Below are 16920 nucleotides of genomic sequence, written 5' to 3'. Positions count from 1 at the left end.
GCTATTGCAAGGCCCACAGAGCACAGACAACCTATTTTTAGGAGACCCACATTTACGAGCAGGAGTAGATCGAGTGACCCTTCTCCAGCACTGCTTCTCTGCCATCTTGTTCGCAGTGCATCCTATCTTCCTATAGCAGACTTTTTAGAAGGAGGGGTTAGGGGTTACAGCCACACGGCCAGGCTGCACTCTGTCAACTTTATTATCCCTATCCAACAATCATAAAGCTACTTCTCTCGTTCGCGTTACTACGGCATATGGAAGGCTTGGAAGAGAAAAGATTTCCTAAATCGCTAGAATGATGCGGCTATACACGACTGCTGCTGGCAAGTCCAACACCTCTGACAGACTTGATCTTCCTAAAGGATATCTATGTTCCCTGTGTCCAATCACAAGTCGTGAAGCTATCTTCATGTATGCAGGTGCTCGACTGCTAGTACGAGATAGGACTGGCCTAGTGGCTGCGGCTGAGTCGCAGCCTTGGGCAGCTGTCCTGCCACTCGTCAGCAAAGCCGAACACCTTTCCTTCCAACTTCCACCTACCCTCTCCACTGGCCATCTCATTCACCTTCTCTCTTCAACGCGACCTAGATCTCACACACTTCCACACCGAAACTACCTACCCATCCACGCAACTCCGAGGAGCCCGAGGTCACCAAACCCACAGAACAACCGCGGTTACCCCGAGACAGCCTGCTTCATGCGTCGATCGCGACTGCCGCCGTGAGGCTCCCGCATGATGTCAAAGAGAGATTTCTACTACGATAACCATGCAGAACTCCTCCAGGGTACATCAAAGAGGACAAAGTTACAACATCATCATACTCCCGGGAACGTCCTGAGAAATAGCGATTATATAGTCGGGTGGATATGCGCCATAACGACCGAGTATGTTGCCGCCCAGGCATTTCTCGATGAGGGACATGACCGGCCGGACTACGTATCCACGAATGACAACAACGACTACACACTGGGGAGGATCGGAAAACATGATGTCGTGATTGCCATCCTGCCCGATGGGGGATACGGCACAGCCTCTGCAGCGAGCGTTGCCAGAGACATGCTACACAGCTTTCCCAATATCCGCGTCTGCCTAATGGTTGGAATCGGAGGTGGTGCACCAAGCCCAAAGCACGATATTCGTCTGGGTGATGTCGTTGTGAGCACTCCTCATGAAGGCTATGGCGGTGTGTTTCAGTACGATTTTGGCAAAACTATACAGGATCAGAGCTTCCGATCAACGGGTTTCTTGAACCAGCCACCAGTATTTCTGCAGACAGCAGTGAATGGGTTAAAGGCCCAGTACATGAGCGAGGGCCACTGCCTTGAAGAAGCAGTCAACAGCGTCCTCGAGAGAAAGCCCAGGCTGCAAACAACACATAAGCGACCGGACCCATCAAGCGACAGGCTTTACCGCAGTGATGTTGTCCATATTCCCCATTCTGACACTACAATCCAGGAGGAAAGCTGCGCGATAGTCTGTGGCGATGATCCCTCCAAACTGGTCGAACGTCCTGAACGGACCGAGGGCAGAGATAAGCTAGTCATCCATTACGGTTTGATTGCCTCTGCAAATCAGGTTATGAAAGATGCTTCTATCCGAGATAGACTGTCATCGGAAAGAAATGTTCTATGTTTTGAAATGGAAGCAGCTGGGCTAATGAATCACTTTCCTTGTCTGGTGATCCGGGGCATATGCGACTATTCAGACTCTCACAAGAACAAGGAATGGCAGGGGTATGCAGCAATGGCGGCGGCTGCATATGCAAAGGACCTCCTCTCGCGAATTCCCTCGGTTATTGCTGAGGCTGGGAAGAGGATATCTGGGGATTTTCGGGATGGTATGACGTTCCACACCCGAGCAAAGTAGTAGCCAGGTTTTAACAACACTCATAGCCAGCGAGGTCAGCAGGATTGGCCCTTGGCAGGCCACGACCGACGCCAAAATAGATGATGAAATTCATGTACACTCAAGGCATGGGGAAATTCAAGTGCTCAATGAAGAACAAAAGCGTATGCTACTAGACTCACTACGGTTCAACCAAATAGATGCTCGTCATGCGACTATCAAAAAGGCCCATGCCAGAACATGCAAATGGCTTCTGGAAAAGTCTGAGTATGTTTCCTGGCGTGATCCCAGCAGGCTTAGTGAGCATTACGGCTTCTTGTGGATCAAAGGAAAGCCTGGCACCGGAAAGTCGACTTTGATGAAGTTCGCATTAGACAATGCCCGGAAAGTTATGAAAGACAGGACCATCACCTCTTTTTCAACGCACGAGGCGACGACCTAGAGAAGTCCACCGTTGGGATGTACCGGTCATTGCTACTACAGCTTTTGGAACGACTTCCAAAACTGCAAAGTGTCTTCGATACAATCAGCTTAGCAGGGAACAGCGAAGGTCCACGATGGAGTGTAGAACAACTAAAGACACTCTTTGAGCAAGCCATACAAAGCCTTGGAGATACCTCTTTGGTGTGCTTCATTGACGCCTTGGATGAATGTGATGAGGACCAGATTCGAGATATGGTGTCTTTTTTCGAACAGCTTGGCGAACTCACAGTGTCCGCCGGTATCCAATTTCAGGTGTGCTTTTCTAGCCGGCACTACCCGCACATTACGATTATGAAAGGGCTTAGTCTGGTTCTTGAAGGGCAAGAAGGACACAGCCAGGATATAGTGAGCTACCTAGGTAGTGAGCTTAGGATTGGACACAGTCAGCTCGCCGAGCAGATCCGCACCGATCTTCAAGAGAAGGCCTCTGGGGTTTTTATGTGGGTCGTCTTAGTCGTGGACATTTTAAATAGAGAGCATGACGGTGGCCGCATTCATGCGCTCCGGAGAAGACTGCAAGACATCCCTGGAGATCTGCATGAGCTCTTTCGTGATATCTTGACTCGTGACCACCACAACAAGAATGAGTTGATTCTATGTATTCAATGGGTGCTCTTTGCAAAACAGCCCTTGAAACCTGAGCAATTGTACTTTGCTATCTTGGCGGGTATTGAACCAGATGCCCTGTCTGCATGGAATCCTGATGAAATTACAAAAGAGGTCATGAAGAGGTTTATCTTGAACTCCTCCAAGGGGCTTGCTGAAGTCACCAGATCCAAGGACGAGACCGTTCAGTTTATTCATGAATCGGTCAGAGACTTTCTCATGAAAGAAAGCGGGCTAAAGGATATATGGGCGGACCTGGGAGCAGACTTCCAAAGAAAGAGCCACGAGCGCCTAAAGCAATGTTGTCTGACGTATGCAAGCACTGCTTTCGCTTGTCTAGATCTCATAGATCCGCTTCCGAAAGCAAAAACCACGGAAGCCACAGAGCTCCGCCAGTCAGTCGATAAAACTTATCCGTTCCTCCGGTACGCGATACGGGCTGTTCTATATCACGCAAATTCAGCCCAGGAAGGGGGAATCAACCAGGAACGGTTTCTACAGACCTTCCGGCTTGCGGACTGGGTTCAAATAGATAACCTTTTCCAAGAACACGAAGTACGCCGACACACGCAAAATGTGAGCTTCTTATATATATTGGCGGAGCATAATATGGGAAATCTCATTCGAGTCCATCCATCCAACCTATCATATTTTGTGGTAGAAGACGAACGCTATGGGCCCCCTTTTTTTGCAGCGCTAGCTACCCACAGTGATGATGCTGTCGAAGCTCTTTTAGAGGCCTTGGCAAAAGTGCAGCCTTCAGGATCTCGGTTTCAAAGCCTCTGTGAGCAGTATTGCCAGGATGATGAGAGTCGTAAGTCCCAATTCGGACGTGACTCCATTTTCTCGAAGCGGAAGGGCATTGGTTATTATCTCGAGGAAGCGAGCGAGGTCACAGTACTTGCGTTTGTGACTTTGTTCAAGGATAAAGTTGATAGCATTGACTTCGGTATGCAGACACCACTCTTTTGGGCTGTAAAGAACGACAAGAGGGCCGCAGTCAAGCAACTGCTTGAGACGGGGGCTGAAATTGATTCTAAAGACCGAAGTGGCGTGACACCCCTGTCACATGCTGCCAAGGGGGGTCATGAGGCCATTGCTTATATGCTGCTAGAATATGGTGCTGACGTTGATATGAAAGACCAAAAAGGCAGGACCGCCCTTTCATGGGCAGCCGAAGCCCGCAACCTAGCTATTGTCAATGCACTGCTAAAACGTGGTGCTGACGTTGACCTGAAAGATGGAGTGTTCCAGCGTCTCCTGTCATATGCTGCCGAAAAGGGTCATGAAGCCATTGTCAATGTGCTGCTAGACAGTGGTGTTGACTTTGGTGCGAAAGACTCGTGGGGACAGACACCCCTATCACAGGCAGTTTGGCAGGGGCACGAGAATATAGTCCATTTACTGTTAGAACGGGGTGCTGACGTGAATACAGTAGAGATGGACGGCTGGACACCCCTGTTACGGGCGGCCTTTAGGGGCAGCAAGGCTATTGTGAACATTTTGCTCCTATACGGTGCCAACCCTGATGTGATCAGCTATAATAATGACACATTGGGCTTGTATGCAGCTCGGTATGGGTGGGAAACCCTGGTTAGGAATCTACTTGAGAGAGGAACTCGCCTCGATATCTCTGAAAAGGCCGACGGCCGTACTCCGATCTCAAAGGCAGCAGAAAATGGGCACCTTGCCATTGTTCAGCTCCTGTTATGCAATGGTGTCGATCCGGATTCCACAGATTGTGATGGGTATGTTTCACTGGATAAATATGCCGGTAGAACCCCTCTAATGTGGGCTTCAATCCGGGGTCATGTTCAGGTAGTCAGCTTGTTACTTCAAACAGGAAGCAACCCAGATGCTCGAGAAAAAAAAGGTCGGAGTCCCCTTTCATGGGCAGCAGAGTATAGCCACAAGGCCATTGTCAAATTGCTACTGGACGCGGGCGCCGATCGGAGTTTGCAAGATAACAATGGTCGCACTGCGTTGGATTGGGCGACTCAAAGCGGTCATCAAAATGTAATCAATCTTCTACAGTCGGTAACAGATGATGTCATACCGGAATCTCTTGGATTTGGGCCTGAGACATCGATGGATTTTTCATCCCTTTTCGCAGAAAGCACAGAAATCTGGGGTTGGAACAGTGAATGGCACTAAAAATTCCATTTCTAGTGGAGCTGACTCAATTGCCTTCTTTGCCTTCACGCTTGTCATGCTTCTGAAACGCATGTCAAACACGCCCGCATAGTGTAATCTAATTTAACCACACATAAACGAGAGTTCCAATGTAGTAGGTAGGGACAGGAGTAGCTTCAACCCGTCAGGGAGACAGACTATCAGCCAGAATACTAAGGATGACTTGTCAGATGAATGACCCTGATTATCTGTATCTTGGAGTGACAAACGAAAACTCGCCTCTTACTCTACAGCTGGGGATCTAGACCGCTTAGCGTCGGCCCAGCCCAGTCCAAGAAACATGCCATGCCACTGCACTGCACTGCACTGCAGTCTGCAGACCCCAACCACCGGTCGATCCCACTGGTGACCGAACTAGCACCGTGCTTCATCACAACCCCTGAGCCTAACTCTGAGTCAATCTATCTAGTCAATCTCCGTGAGTCATCGCAAGACTTCCCCAGATTACGCCGCATCCACTCCGGTGAGGGAAAAGGCCCGGCGGTTGCAATGATTTCCCCGTACGCCGCAACCGAGCAGCTCCGGTCTAACCCCAACCGGCAAGGTGTGCTCCTTACCTAAGCGCCCCATCCACGGATCCGCCCCCCATTGACCAATCACCAGCCCGGCAATCCGACATCGGCCGGGGAGGTGCAGACCAACTCCGGATCACGTGTGTGACCCATGGCCGATCTCGTCGGGGGCAACCAGTTTATAACCGACCGCAGCTGCTGCCCCAGCTCCCTTTCTCTTTCTCTCCCCCATTCTCAAACTCAATTCCATTTTTTCCTTTCCTTCCCTTCCCTTCCACCCTCTCCTCTCTTCATCCCACACACACACACATCATGGCCTCCCGTGGACTTCCTCGTGCCCTCCGCCTGGCCCGCGTGTCGGCTCCCCGGTCCGTTGTGACTGCGGCTCTCCCCCGTCCTTCCCTGGCCAAGGCTGCCTCTGCTGCTCTTCCCCGCGTCACCGCCACCCCCGTCGTTCCCTCCCGCGGCGTCAAGACCATCACCTTCGCCGACGACAAGGAAACCGTCTACGAGCGTGAGGACTGGCCCCGTGAGAAGCTCCAGGAATACTTCAAGAACGACACCCTCGCCCTAATCGGCTACGGCTCCCAGGGTCACGGCCAGGGTCTCAACCTCCGTGACCAGGGTCTGAACGTCATCGTCGGTGTTCGCAAGGACGGTGCCTCCTGGAAGGAGGCCATCCAGGATGGCTGGGTCCCCGGCAAGAACCTGTTCGACGTGACCGAGGCCGTCCAGAAGGGAACCATCGTCATGAACCTCCTCTCTGACGCCGCCCAGTCCGAGACCTGGCCCACCCTCAAGCCCCTCATCACCAAGGGCAAGACCCTCTACTTCTCCCACGGTTTCTCCCCCGTCTTCAAGGACCTCACCAAGGTCGACGTCCCCACTGACGTCGACGTCATCCTCGTCGCCCCCAAGGGTTCCGGCCGTACCGTCCGCTCCCTCTTCCGCGAGGGCCGCGGTATCAACTCCTCCGTCGCCGTCTTCCAGGACGTCACCGGTCAGGCCAAGGAGCGCGCCATCGCCCTCGGTGTCGCCGTCGGTTCCGGTTACCTCTACGAGACCACCTTCGAGAAGGAGGTCTACTCCGACCTCTACGGTGAGCGTGGCTGCCTCATGGGCGGTATCCACGGTATGTTCCTCGCCCAGTACGAGGTCCTCCGTGAGCGTGGCCACTCTCCCTCCGAGGCTTTCAACGAGACCGTCGAGGAGGCCACCCAGTCCCTGTACCCCCTGATCGGTGGTAACGGTATGGACTGGATGTACGCCGCTTGCTCCACCACCGCCCGTCGTGGTGCCCTCGACTGGTCCCCCCGCTTCAAGGATACCCTGAAGCCCCTCTTCAACGAGCTCTACGACTCCGTCCGTGATGGCTCCGAGACCAAGCGTTCTCTCGAATACAACTCCCAGAAGGATTACCGTGAGAAGTACGAGAAGGAGATGCAGGACATCCGTGATCTCGAAATCTGGCGTGCCGGAAAGGCTGTTCGGTATGTTCCCCCTATAACCCTCTTTTCTCTCATAAACCCATACTAATTACAACTCTGAATAGCTCCCTCCGCCCCGAGAACCAGAAATAAACTCCTCGCCTCATCTCTTCTTAATAATTCAATGTTACTTAGAACCCCGGTGGGAAAAGTTACGATGTACCATGATGATCTAGGGATTTGCTTTTAATTTCGTCGGAGCTTTGTTAGGTGGTTGGTTGTATATCGGGAAGGAAAGGAAATAAAATTTTCTTAATTTTTTCAATGCCTTTCTTGCTATTTTTCGTAGTAGGTAGGTAGTTGGTGGTTGTGGTGATGGTAGTCATGAGTCATCGATTAGTTAACACCATACCACCCTACACTAGCAGACTAGCTACAGCTTGGTCCGGGCGATCATCCGGGGGATTTTCCCCGCGGTCTAACGTACCACCACTACTAGATACTAGGCTATAAATTGGAGAAATAAGAATTCCGTGGTATGCACAATTTCAGAGAATCTATTCGCTTCAAATAGCTTGTAGCTTGGATATCGATCTAAACATAACCCCAGCAATCACCCCCTCTGCATCACGCATTCTTCGTGCGAATGGCCGGTGCAGGAGCCGGTACCGGGTTCGGGTTCCCCTTCCACTCCAACTTGCGTGGCTTCATGTACGCCGCCAGGACCTCATCCGTCACTTCCTTTCTCTTCTCCTGGAACTGCGCCACGTACTGCTGCAGGATCTCGATGGTCATCTTCTTCAGCTCGCCCGTCAGGAGCTCGCCGCTCTTGTAGCTCTTGTAGATCTCTTCCAGTCTGGCGTCGTCTTCCTCGAAGTATGTCAGGTAGATGTATGACACGTCGACGTCGGGGTTGCCGCCCAGGCGACGGTGGTCCTCGATGCTGACTTGGCCGCCGCTGAAGGCGTATTTGTTGATTTTGGTCTACGTGGTCAGTCAGTATGCAGAGTGTATGTGGGGAGAGGGGGTGGGCTCACCTTGATTTGCTTGGCGGTGTCGGTCATGAAAATGGCCGAGTTGGGGTCGGAGGACGACATCTTACCGCCCGCGCCCTGCAGGGCCGTGAGGAACTTGGAGTGGATCAGGGCGGGCTTGGGGGAGGGGTAGGTCATGCGGTGGGCGTTGTCACGGAGCAGACGGAAGTAGGGATCCTGGTCGATACCCATGGGGATCAAACATTGGATGTTGGCAATCTCCTGCGTGCGGGTCTGCAGGGGCTCGTCCTTCCAGATTTCAGGGTAGGAGGTACCGAAGGCGGCGACACATTGGAGGGAGGGGAAGAAGATACGGCCGATGTTGGTGCTGTTGATGGTTAGACTGGAAATACACAGGATATAGACGATGACATACCTCTCGTTGAAGCCGAACGCACCACGGACTTGGTTGAAAGTGACCAGCTTGGAGAACTCCCAAGCGTTCATGAGGAAGTGGTTGCTGACGTATTTCAAGTCGCTGTAGATGAAGGTCTTCTTGAGATCGAAGCCCAGGGCGATGATGTCCTTGGCGTTCTCCATGGCGAAATGCAACGCATCCTCGAACGAAACGGTGTCCTTGAACAGGGCCTTCTCGTCGTCCGTAAGCATGAAGACCAACGGGACGTCGAACACATCCTGCAGCCACTTGGTGAACTGCAGAGGAATGGTGTGACCGAGGTGCAGACTGCCCGTGCTGGGGCCACGACCGGTGTAGAGGAAGAAGGGCTCGCCACGTTCGTAGAGGGTCAGGATGCGGTCGAAGTCACGGTGGCTGAAGAACAGGCCGCGTCGGAGCCAGCGGTGGGGCTTGTGTCCGGTCACCTTCTCGAAGCGCTCGAGGAGCTTGTCGTCAATGACGGAGGTGTTCCATTTCCTAGTCAGGCGTGGTTAGTGGCTGTGCGGCCTCAATGGCTGTAAAGGCACATACCGACAGATGGCCTCATAGTTGATGGCGACCACTTCTCCGTTCTCGTCGCGACCACCATCCACGGACCAGGGGTTGATATCCTGTTCCTGGGCGACGGGCTTGTTCTCCTCGGCCATGCTTGCGGTTTGTGCGGGGAGTGTGGAGGGGTGAGGGAAGCGCTGGAGTGAGTCAAAGAGGACGAGGGGTAACTCCGGCGGCGATATGGCATTTCTTGTGCCCCTCCACTTTGGCCCGATTCGGCCGCCGTCACGTGGGTTTCTGCATGACAGCACGCTAGGCCTGATCAGGCTATATGGTGAAAGGACATCTACTTCACTGCAATCCCATTCAATTCTATTCTATTCAATTAGATGTAATTCAGCTCAGCCTCACCTTGCATCTGCACATGTCTCCTTACGTTCTGCCTGGTTTGCAAGCATGGCGTGAATGCGGGGTCCGATGGCGGAGATATATCCTGTCGAGTCATCGGCCTTATCTCGGCATAGTATTCCGCCGTCCCCTCTAGCTTTCTCTCCCCTCTTCCTCTTCATAGACAATTTTCCACCTCGTAAACGGATTAATTCCAAATGATGGACCCTTCTTTTCTCGTGCAATCCCTCACTCCCTCGGCTGTCCATGCCGCCTATGCTCTTGTGAAGCCCTACGTGCACCGCACTCCCCTCCTCACCTGCCAAACCCTCAACACCATCGCCTCGACACCGCAATCCCCAGAGGCATTGACCGGAACCCCCTTTGAGGGCCAATCTCCTGCCAATCCCAAATTCAACTTCTTTTTCAAATGTGAGAACTACCAGCGGATAGGTGCCTTCAAGGCCCGGGGGGCCTTCCATGCTCTGTTACGACTCATCGCCGAGCGGGGTAAGGAGGAGGTGCAGAAACGGGGTGTCATTACGCATAGTTCTGGTAAGTTGTGGCTGTCTGCCAACTAGAAGAAAACTGGAATACTCATGATGTATAGGGAACCACGCCCAGGCTCTCGCTCTCGCTGCCTCCACGCTCGGTGTGCCCGCCTACATTATCATGCCCGAGATTAGCACGCCTTCCAAGATCGCGGGGACACGCTCGCACGGCGCAGAGGTTATCTTCAGCGGGTCGACGAGCGTAGAGCGCGAGGCCGTCGTGGAGGAGGTGCAAGGGAGGACTGGGGCCATTCTGGTCCCGCCCTACGATGACTTCAATATCATCTGCGGTCAGGGCACCTCGGCCCTCGAACTCGAAGACCAGTACGGAGAGCTGCTGGCTGAGAAGCCCCAGCTGAGCATCCACCAGGAAAGCAAGGCGCTGGATGCAGTCATCACCCCAATCGGTGGAGGCGGGCTCAATGCCGGTGTCGCGACCTTCTTCTCGGATAAGACGACCAAGGTGTTCGGCGCGGAGCCCACTTTCGAGGGCGCGGACGATTGTCGGCGCGGGTTGGACGCCGGGGAGCGTGTCCCGGCCGTGTCGACGCTGACAATCGCGGATGGGTTGCGGACGCCGGTCGGGTTGTTGAACTGGGAAGTGATTTCGGACCGGAACAAGGTGGCCGGTGTGTTTGCCGTCACGGAGGAGCAGATCAAGGCGGCACTGCGGCTGGTGCTGGAACGCATGAAGGTGGTGGTAGAGCCAAGTGCCGTGGTTGGTTTGGCTGTTTGCCTGTACAATGAGGAGTTTCGACGGCTGGTCGAAAAGGAGGCTCTTGAGGGTTGGGATGTGGGCATCGTGTTCAGCGGAGGAAATACCACGGTTGAGGCCATTGGGAAGTTGTTCAGCTAAGCATCTCAGCTGAGGCTATCGCTGTCTTCCTGCACATGTACATAGCTGATGTAAATCAACCAATGTCGACCCCGTCTTGTCCTACACGAAAAGCGAACTTGCCTCCGTTCTTCTCCTCTAGGCCATCCAACACGCGTCGCGGCCAATCCTCTCGTCCCCATCCATTGACCCATCCGGTGAATTTTCCGCGACCAACGACAACCTGTCGCTGGGATGCACCACGCTGAGCGTTGTGTGCAGTCATCGTAGACGGAAACGGACGAACCGTATCCCGCTGAACGACGATCCGCAGCGTGGGAAATGTGCCCCACGGCGCAGGAAGAGCAGAACGAAAAGAAGGCGTTCTTGGGACAGAAGGACCGGGGGTATATAAGTCGTAAGGCCCTGAAGGCTGATACCCCGAGTTACCCTGAGCACCGGCAGACTTCCCCTGAACAGTAGAAGTGAAGACCACCCCACAGCTAAACAGTCTCTGTAGCCGCTTCAATTCCGCAACCAAGTCACTGTAGAGGTCTGCTATGTGAAAGCTCTCTTTCTGAGTACGCTCACGCTCAAGGTCAGCGGCCGGTCGTCCGATATCCCCCACCCGAGCGATTTCGTCTTGCAGTTTATCTTGCCAGAAGAAAGCGTTGGCGCTGTCGAGGTATATAGCATGCACAGGTCGGCTAGACGAGAGATGCCGAGTAAGGTCGAACAGGTATGTATCCAGATGCTGAAGTGTAGCAAGCAGAGCTGATGACGATTGTGGACGGAAGACGTGAACATGTTGCAAACAGGTGACAAGCATGTTCTTGATGTCTTCATCTGAGCAGTCAAATGATTTACCATCTGCCGATATTACTTTGGTTGGGTTCTCAACCAGTGCCTTTATTCTTGCCTTGACAATCCCTCCTAGCACTGTTCTGAGTCGCTCAGCATCAAACCGGCCATCTGTGTCAAGAAACACCACAGCTGATTCGCGGCCATGCAGGGGAACACCATTGATCACAGACGGCAAAATAGCAACTGCAGCGAGATAGTACAGCAGATGCGACTTTCCAGCTGCAGACAGCTTACTCGAGATTTCCACGACCGGTTCCGCATGGCTCCTGTTCACCAACGGCGGGATATACATGTTTGCGAGCACATTATGTTCGCCTTGTGGTTGAACCAGACCTCCTTCAAACTGCCGCCCATATTCTTCCTGATCATTTGGAGGCAAATCCTGCGACAAAGACTGTTCTGAATTCATAGCCTGTACAGCAGGCGTCGGCGCGGTGAAAACATCCAGAAGATCATCAAGCACCTGAACCCCCAAACTGGGCTTCAAGACACCAGCATCAACACTGCCGTGGTATAGATCATAAAGAAGCTATAACTCTCAGCACAATCCCAATAAATCTGATTCAAGAATACGATCAAACAAGCAACCATACCTCATTCAGCCCCTCCTCAAACACCTCCCCCAACAAGTTCTCCCCGAAACTAGCAGCCATCGAGCACACCTAATCCCTAAAAATCATCAATCACCTTCATTATCCCTTTCACGATTAACATCGATTGTGTCCGAACCAAGCGTAGTTGCAGAGTTGAACCCCCGCGGGCAGTCCCGCGACAATACGAGGATGGGATGAGATGATCGCGGCGCTGGCGAACGCTTCCGCTCCATCCATCCACTTTTCCTTTTCCCAGCACAGCACCACCATCCAGCTGCCAATTCCAGCTGGCACAATATACAACCCCATCTTTACTGGATATTCCTGGAACAATATATACACAGCGATCACAATGGCCCCTCTCGTCCCCGTCTTCTCCGCCGAGACCCTGCCCGACCACGTCAACGTCGTGACCAAGAACTTCCAAGAAAAGCGTCGCAAGGGCGGTCCGGTCGAGCTGGAGAAGTGCAAGCTGATGGAGATGGTGCAATACTCGTGCAATCCGCCGCAGGAGGGAATTCCCCAGCCGGGGGTGGTGAATTGCAAGCCGATCGTGAGGCTGTTTCGACGGTGGGTGCTTTCTTGTTTCTCTGCTTGGGCTGTAGGGGACTGTGCTCACGATTGCTTTATGGTAGATGTGCGGGCGGATTGACGGTCGAAACGACTGCTTGGGAACCGATCAGGATAGCCAAAGAGGAAGAGCGCAAACGCGCTGCGGAGAGCAGCACTGTTGCTTGATGGAACGCATGATGCATGGCACGGAGTTGATGGGCGTTGGTCTACACTATCAGTGGCAGCAAGCTACGTGATTAACCAATTGATTGCATTATTTGACTCTTGCTCCATGGGTATCTTCTCGGTTATGCTACAATGAAAAAGCTGAACGCCTGACGCCTCCTCCCTCGCTCGTTATACGCCCACCCAGCTATCGACCCTCGACATGTCGGGGGTGTCCTTCGAGCTGGATGGCTTGGTTTCCTCCGACCTCCGACTCCCGGATGCGGGTGCCCGTCGCCAAAAGTCTCGCTCGCAGTTGATAATCGGAGGCAGCTCTATATTCAACGACGGCTTGGATCGTGCATCCGCACCCGCCCCCGAGTCGATCTCCATGGGACCAGAGCCCGGAATTGTCGCTGGTTTCTGCACCTTTTTCGCGAGCGCCCGGACTGTCTTCTCAAACATCCCGTCCATGCTCTCTGCCCGTCGTCCCCATGGCTTCTTATCCCGAACCGACGCACCAGAATGATTATCCTTGAAGGCCGCGCGAGCCAACTTGCGCAACGCCTCCTCACCATGTCGACCGTCCTCTGTCGCTCGCTCGCGAATCTTGCGCGGATCCTGCTCTCGTTCCGTGAACACAGGCGTGTGTCGATAGGTGTGTTTACTGGGAAAGTCGGGAAAGTGTTTCGGGATGTAGGCATTTTGGACGCGATCATCCTCATCGCCGAGCAGTGGGCCGAGAGAGGGCAGAATCTTGAAGGAGTCTTCTTCGGGCGGCGGGCTTGGTAGAAGCGTGGGGATAGGTTCGATATTCGGATGACGTTTCACGTGCGGTAGAAGGTCGCCCACCGGCACGCACTGCCTGTTCAACGCATGTTCGAAGTCTTGAGGGATAGGCTGGACGCGCCGACAAGAGAGCATCGACTGGCGTACATATGAGGCGAACTGCAGAAGATCTATACCACATCAATATCATCCACGGTCCATCAGAACCGCTAAATCCACGTACATTCCTCCGTCACCCTTCGAAAGGCGTCCAGCGCCGCAGGGTCGGCGATATCAAAGCCGCATTCTTGTAGATACTGTCCGATGGAGCGATTCAGGACATCGTCGATGCAGGACTCGTCGACGATGGCGGGTTCCGGCAGGGCGGGGGCAACGGGGTTCTGGAGCCGATGGTGATGGTGGTAAGGGCGTTTGATTCGTTTCACATCGGAGATACCAGGAGCATCCAGGAGGGATGAGGAGGATCGTTTGAGGGAGTGTTCCGGGAGGACCATGGCGCCGGTGTCTGATGGAGGATTTGGAGGAGACAGAAACGGCCAAACACAGCTCTACGGGTAGTCACGTGTTTATGCCTGAGGCAGAAATATCTTGAACTCAACTCCAATCCAATCCCAACCAGCTATACAAAACTAAATTAAATATAAATCCCATAAACAATCTTACCTATAACTCAATTCTACATGCATCTACCCTTCAACCCCCCTAACAGTGGTGTTCCTCATCCGCCCACCACCCCCAGGCAATCAGGCCACTCACAGCCGTCGCTTACTACTCGCCGGCCCGGAAAGCTTCACCTCGACTTTCACCTCGACATCACCGCTCGCTTCCTCCCTCTCCTCTCCCCTCCTCCACCACCACAATCAGCAGGTTGACCCCTCGCTCCACCTCCTCTTCCCGTTCGTCAGAATCACCTGAAGACATCAATCCTTCACAATGGCCGCTGTCCCTCCCATCACCGGCGTACGTCCACTCCCAACACTCCCACCTCCCACCGTGCTCACCCTCAATTCGAACCCAACCTAACCTATACGAATCTAGATGCTCCGCCGCACCCTGGTCCTTGACCTGAGCACCGCCTTCGGTGAGTTCCCATACATCCGAGGAGAGTGTCTGCGCGTTTGCGAACGGCCAAGATATGTCGATATCACCATATCACACCACCACTACCTTGCCGACAAACCCGCGCGCAAATGAATCCAACATCCCAGTCTGGAAAGCATACCTAGCTAATTGTGATTAATCCAGGCTTCGGTACCACTTTCGGCTACCTCTGGTGGTACGGTACGTATCACCCCAATTAACCCCTCTCATGAAGCAACCCATGAAGCAACCCGTGAAGCAACCCGTGAAGCAATCCAATCTAACAACAAAAATAGGTTTCCACCTTCCCCGCGTTCGCGCCCGTGACAACTACTACACTCGCCTCGAGGCCGAGCGCGCCGCTTCCCAGGAGTAAAGGCAACCACTACAGCACAAATGAAAGATACTCGGCTTGGCGCGTTGATTAGCGGATAGCTGTGCCAGATGGGGGGATTAGAATTAGGGGCATAGATGGGTGTGTGTCTGGTATGATTATTTGCGGTTGAGTGTCTGTGTGTGAGTGAGCGGAGTGGGGTGGCATCGACTGGACTGGAATGAAAGAATAAATGGAATTACTTTGATTTACCCACTGGTATTTGTTGATTGTGTCGTGTTGTATATACGCCTGTAACTCATACATGCGGTTCGTTATTATTATCCTCTTGGTAGGTTCCACTCGTAGCAATAGTCTGTCTGGTGTAGTTCACTTAGGAAGGCATTCAGAGAAGGGTATATGCCAGAATAAGTTCATTTCTTTCATAAGCAGGGAATCTATCCAGTCGCTAATTAATCCAAATGGAAATGTAGTCATGCACGTAACTCCCTAGTAACCAGCACCACACCACCTGCACGATCTGGGTCAAATCAATGCAAAAGCACCACATGCAACAACCCATGCTGCCAGATACCTACCTACCTAACAGGTAGGTCCACAGAAAGAGACACAGCAAGTGACTACCGCATAACCCTCTCAAACTGTACCCCCCTAACACTCCCCCCACCCATCGACAAGCGAACGTTCCGCTTAAACGCCTCGCGATTCTGTCTCAGATCTTCTGCAGCCTCCTTATTCAACGGATCGGAGGCATTCGGCTCAAGGAAGAGAAACTATCACCCCACGCATTAGCCAACCCAGTCCCATCTAAACCCCCATCCCCCAGTAAAAAAAGACGCGAGAGAGAGAGAGAGAGAGAAACATACCTGCATCCCCACAATAACTGCATTCAAATTCAACACAGGTTTCCAGTCCTCCCTCAGGATATTCAAACACACATTCCCCTCGAGATCAATATTGGGATGGTAAATCTTCTGCGAACATTTGACTTTCGGGGGATCATGCGGGAAATTCTGATTGACAGCGAAGTTGAAATGGAATGCGCCGCCCTTGTACATGCCTTCGTCGGGTTCGATAGTGAGAGTGAAGTTTAGGATGTCGTCTGGATTAGAGAAGGTCATTTTCATGGTACTGCCGAGGGTGAGTTCTTGGAGATCTGTATTGTTTTCATATTCGTGGTTAGTTTTATGATTCAGTTTGGGGAAGATGATGAGAAGAGGGGAGAGGGGAGATAGACAGACCTCGTTGCACGCGCAACTGAGCAGCAGTCACTTTCTTCTTTTTGCCGGCTGCTCCTTCAGCATTCTCGGCTTGTTGTTGTTGTTGTTTCTGTTGAGTCGAGGGGAGGTTAGTGAGGCTATAGGGGAGGGGGTGAAGAGGGGACAGAGGGGTAGAGGAGGCATACCATGGACCATATTTTCAACATCGTGGCTAACTGGCCCTGCGCGGGATGCGATCTCAAATAGGTTTGGATGGGGTCAAGAGTACTGGTGTAGGTGTAGGTGTAGAAGTAGGTGTAACTGCAAACCCCGCGGTGAGGATCGATGACTGGCAAGAGAAGTGGCGGTGCTGATGCCGGATGGCCGGTCAGATGGCTCCACTCAGGGCACAGCGTCGATGTAAGACAGGAACCAGCCTTACGTCTCAACAGCAACACGTCGTGACAAACCACGCGAGAAGAGCTGGTGGATGGGAAGACAAGACTGGTATATCGCAGAGAAGAGGTGCTACCGGGAACCTGTCGCAAAGGCGGCAGCGGCCTGACTGACGCCATTAACCATCCATCGGCCCTCCCCGC

At 53.0% G+C, this 16920-nt stretch overlaps 7 protein-coding genes across 7 annotated transcripts; 4 read left to right on the top strand and 3 right to left on the bottom strand.

Moving 5' to 3' along the window:
• Nucleotides 1-532: 532 nt before the first annotated feature.
• Nucleotides 533-1959, top strand: BO94DRAFT_86840 (purine and uridine phosphorylase). Its single transcript, XM_025617716.1, has one exon. The coding sequence runs from the start codon at nt 737-739 to the stop codon at nt 1868-1870; it is 1134 nt and encodes a 377-aa protein (XP_025467146.1). The 5' UTR covers nt 533-736; the 3' UTR covers nt 1871-1959.
• A 3955-nt stretch (nt 1960-5914) lies between these two features.
• On the top strand, nt 5915-7606 carry BO94DRAFT_517789 (Ketol-acid reductoisomerase). The gene is made up of 2 exons (XM_025610005.1): nt 5915-7133; nt 7196-7606. Exons 1-2 carry the CDS (start codon nt 5956-5958, stop codon nt 7221-7223), a joined length of 1206 nt encoding a protein of 401 aa, XP_025467145.1. The 5' UTR covers nt 5915-5955; the 3' UTR covers nt 7224-7606.
• Nucleotides 7602-9216, bottom strand: BO94DRAFT_493368 (tryptophan--tRNA ligase WRS1). Its single transcript, XM_025609199.1, has 4 exons — nt 9033-9216; nt 8481-8978; nt 8108-8432; nt 7602-8054 (listed from the first exon to the last, which is right to left on the bottom strand). Exons 1-4 carry the CDS (start codon nt 9146-9148, stop codon nt 7698-7700), a joined length of 1296 nt encoding a protein of 431 aa, XP_025467144.1. The 5' UTR covers nt 9149-9216; the 3' UTR covers nt 7602-7697.
• A 194-nt stretch (nt 9217-9410) lies between these two features.
• BO94DRAFT_535724 (threonine/serine dehydratase) lies at nt 9411-10861 on the top strand. The gene is made up of 2 exons (XM_025611849.1): nt 9411-9935; nt 9991-10861. The coding sequence occupies exons 1-2, from the start codon at nt 9599-9601 to the stop codon at nt 10785-10787; spliced, it is 1134 nt and encodes a 377-aa protein (XP_025467143.1). The 5' UTR covers nt 9411-9598; the 3' UTR covers nt 10788-10861.
• BO94DRAFT_557006 (uncharacterized protein) lies at nt 10843-14202 on the bottom strand (the record flags this gene model as incomplete). The annotated part of the gene is made up of 5 exons (XM_025613910.1): nt 10843-12138; nt 12203-12271; nt 12543-12869; nt 13124-13878; nt 13932-14202. The coding sequence occupies 5 exons, from the start codon at nt 14200-14202 to the stop codon at nt 10843-10845; spliced, it is 2718 nt and encodes a 905-aa protein (XP_025467142.1).
• A 439-nt stretch (nt 14203-14641) lies between these two features.
• On the top strand, nt 14642-15164 carry BO94DRAFT_586135 (cytochrome c oxidase subunit VIIa; the record flags this gene model as incomplete). The annotated part of the gene is made up of 4 exons (XM_025615742.1): nt 14642-14668; nt 14747-14789; nt 14954-14989; nt 15085-15164. 4 exons carry the CDS (start codon nt 14642-14644, stop codon nt 15162-15164), a joined length of 186 nt encoding a protein of 61 aa, XP_025467141.1.
• Nucleotides 15165-15523: 359 nt separating this feature from the next.
• BO94DRAFT_535720 (NEDD8-conjugating protein UBC12) lies at nt 15524-16837 on the bottom strand. The gene is made up of 4 exons (XM_025611848.1): nt 16528-16837; nt 16364-16451; nt 15989-16278; nt 15524-15895 (listed from the first exon to the last, which is right to left on the bottom strand). The coding sequence occupies exons 1-4, from the start codon at nt 16528-16530 to the stop codon at nt 15743-15745; spliced, it is 534 nt and encodes a 177-aa protein (XP_025467140.1). The 5' UTR covers nt 16531-16837; the 3' UTR covers nt 15524-15742.
• Nucleotides 16838-16920: the final 83 nt, after the last annotated feature.

The sequence above is a fragment of the Aspergillus sclerotioniger genome (assembly GCF_003184525.1).
Source record: "Aspergillus sclerotioniger CBS 115572 chromosome Unknown BO94scaffold_15, whole genome shotgun sequence".
In the NCBI taxonomy this organism is placed as follows: domain Eukaryota; kingdom Fungi; phylum Ascomycota; class Eurotiomycetes; order Eurotiales; family Aspergillaceae; genus Aspergillus; species Aspergillus sclerotioniger.
Note: the sequence above shows the minus strand (reverse complement) of the source record. Positions and strands in the feature narration are given on the sequence as shown.

What these genes read in the sequence shown, in the direction of transcription:
- BO94DRAFT_86840 (XM_025617716.1), top strand. Translation starts at nt 737, where the DNA reads ATGATGTCAAAGAGAGATTTCTACTACGATAACCATGCAGAACTCCTC.
- BO94DRAFT_517789 (XM_025610005.1), top strand. Translation starts at nt 5,956, where the DNA reads ATGGCCTCCCGTGGACTTCCTCGTGCCCTCCGCCTGGCCCGCGTGTCG. An exon ending in CGTGCCGGAAAGGCTGTTCG is followed by an intron (nt 7,134 to 7,195) that starts GTATGTTCCCCC and finishes AACTCTGAATAG; the next exon opens with CTCCCTCCGCCCCGAGAACC.
- BO94DRAFT_493368 (XM_025609199.1), bottom strand. Translation starts at nt 9,148, where the DNA reads ATGGCCGAGGAGAACAAGCCCGTCGCCCAGGAACAGGATATCAACCCC. An exon ending in AACTATGAGGCCATCTGTCG is followed by an intron (nt 8,979 to 9,032) that starts GTATGTGCCTTT and finishes ACGCCTGACTAG; the next exon opens with GAAATGGAACACCTCCGTCA. An exon ending in ACACCGCCAAGCAAATCAAG is followed by an intron (nt 8,055 to 8,107) that starts GTGAGCCCACCC and finishes CTGACCACGTAG; the next exon opens with ACCAAAATCAACAAATACGC.
- BO94DRAFT_535724 (XM_025611849.1), top strand. Translation starts at nt 9,599, where the DNA reads ATGATGGACCCTTCTTTTCTCGTGCAATCCCTCACTCCCTCGGCTGTC. An exon ending in TGTCATTACGCATAGTTCTG is followed by an intron (nt 9,936 to 9,990) that starts GTAAGTTGTGGC and finishes CATGATGTATAG; the next exon opens with GGAACCACGCCCAGGCTCTC.
- BO94DRAFT_535720 (XM_025611848.1), bottom strand. An exon ending in TCAGTTGCGCGTGCAACGAG is followed by an intron (nt 16,279 to 16,363) that starts GTCTGTCTATCT and finishes AAAACAATACAG; the next exon opens with ATCTCCAAGAACTCACCCTC. An exon ending in CAGTTATTGTGGGGATGCAG is followed by an intron (nt 15,896 to 15,988) that starts GTATGTTTCTCT and finishes GTGGGGTGATAG; the next exon opens with TTTCTCTTCCTTGAGCCGAA.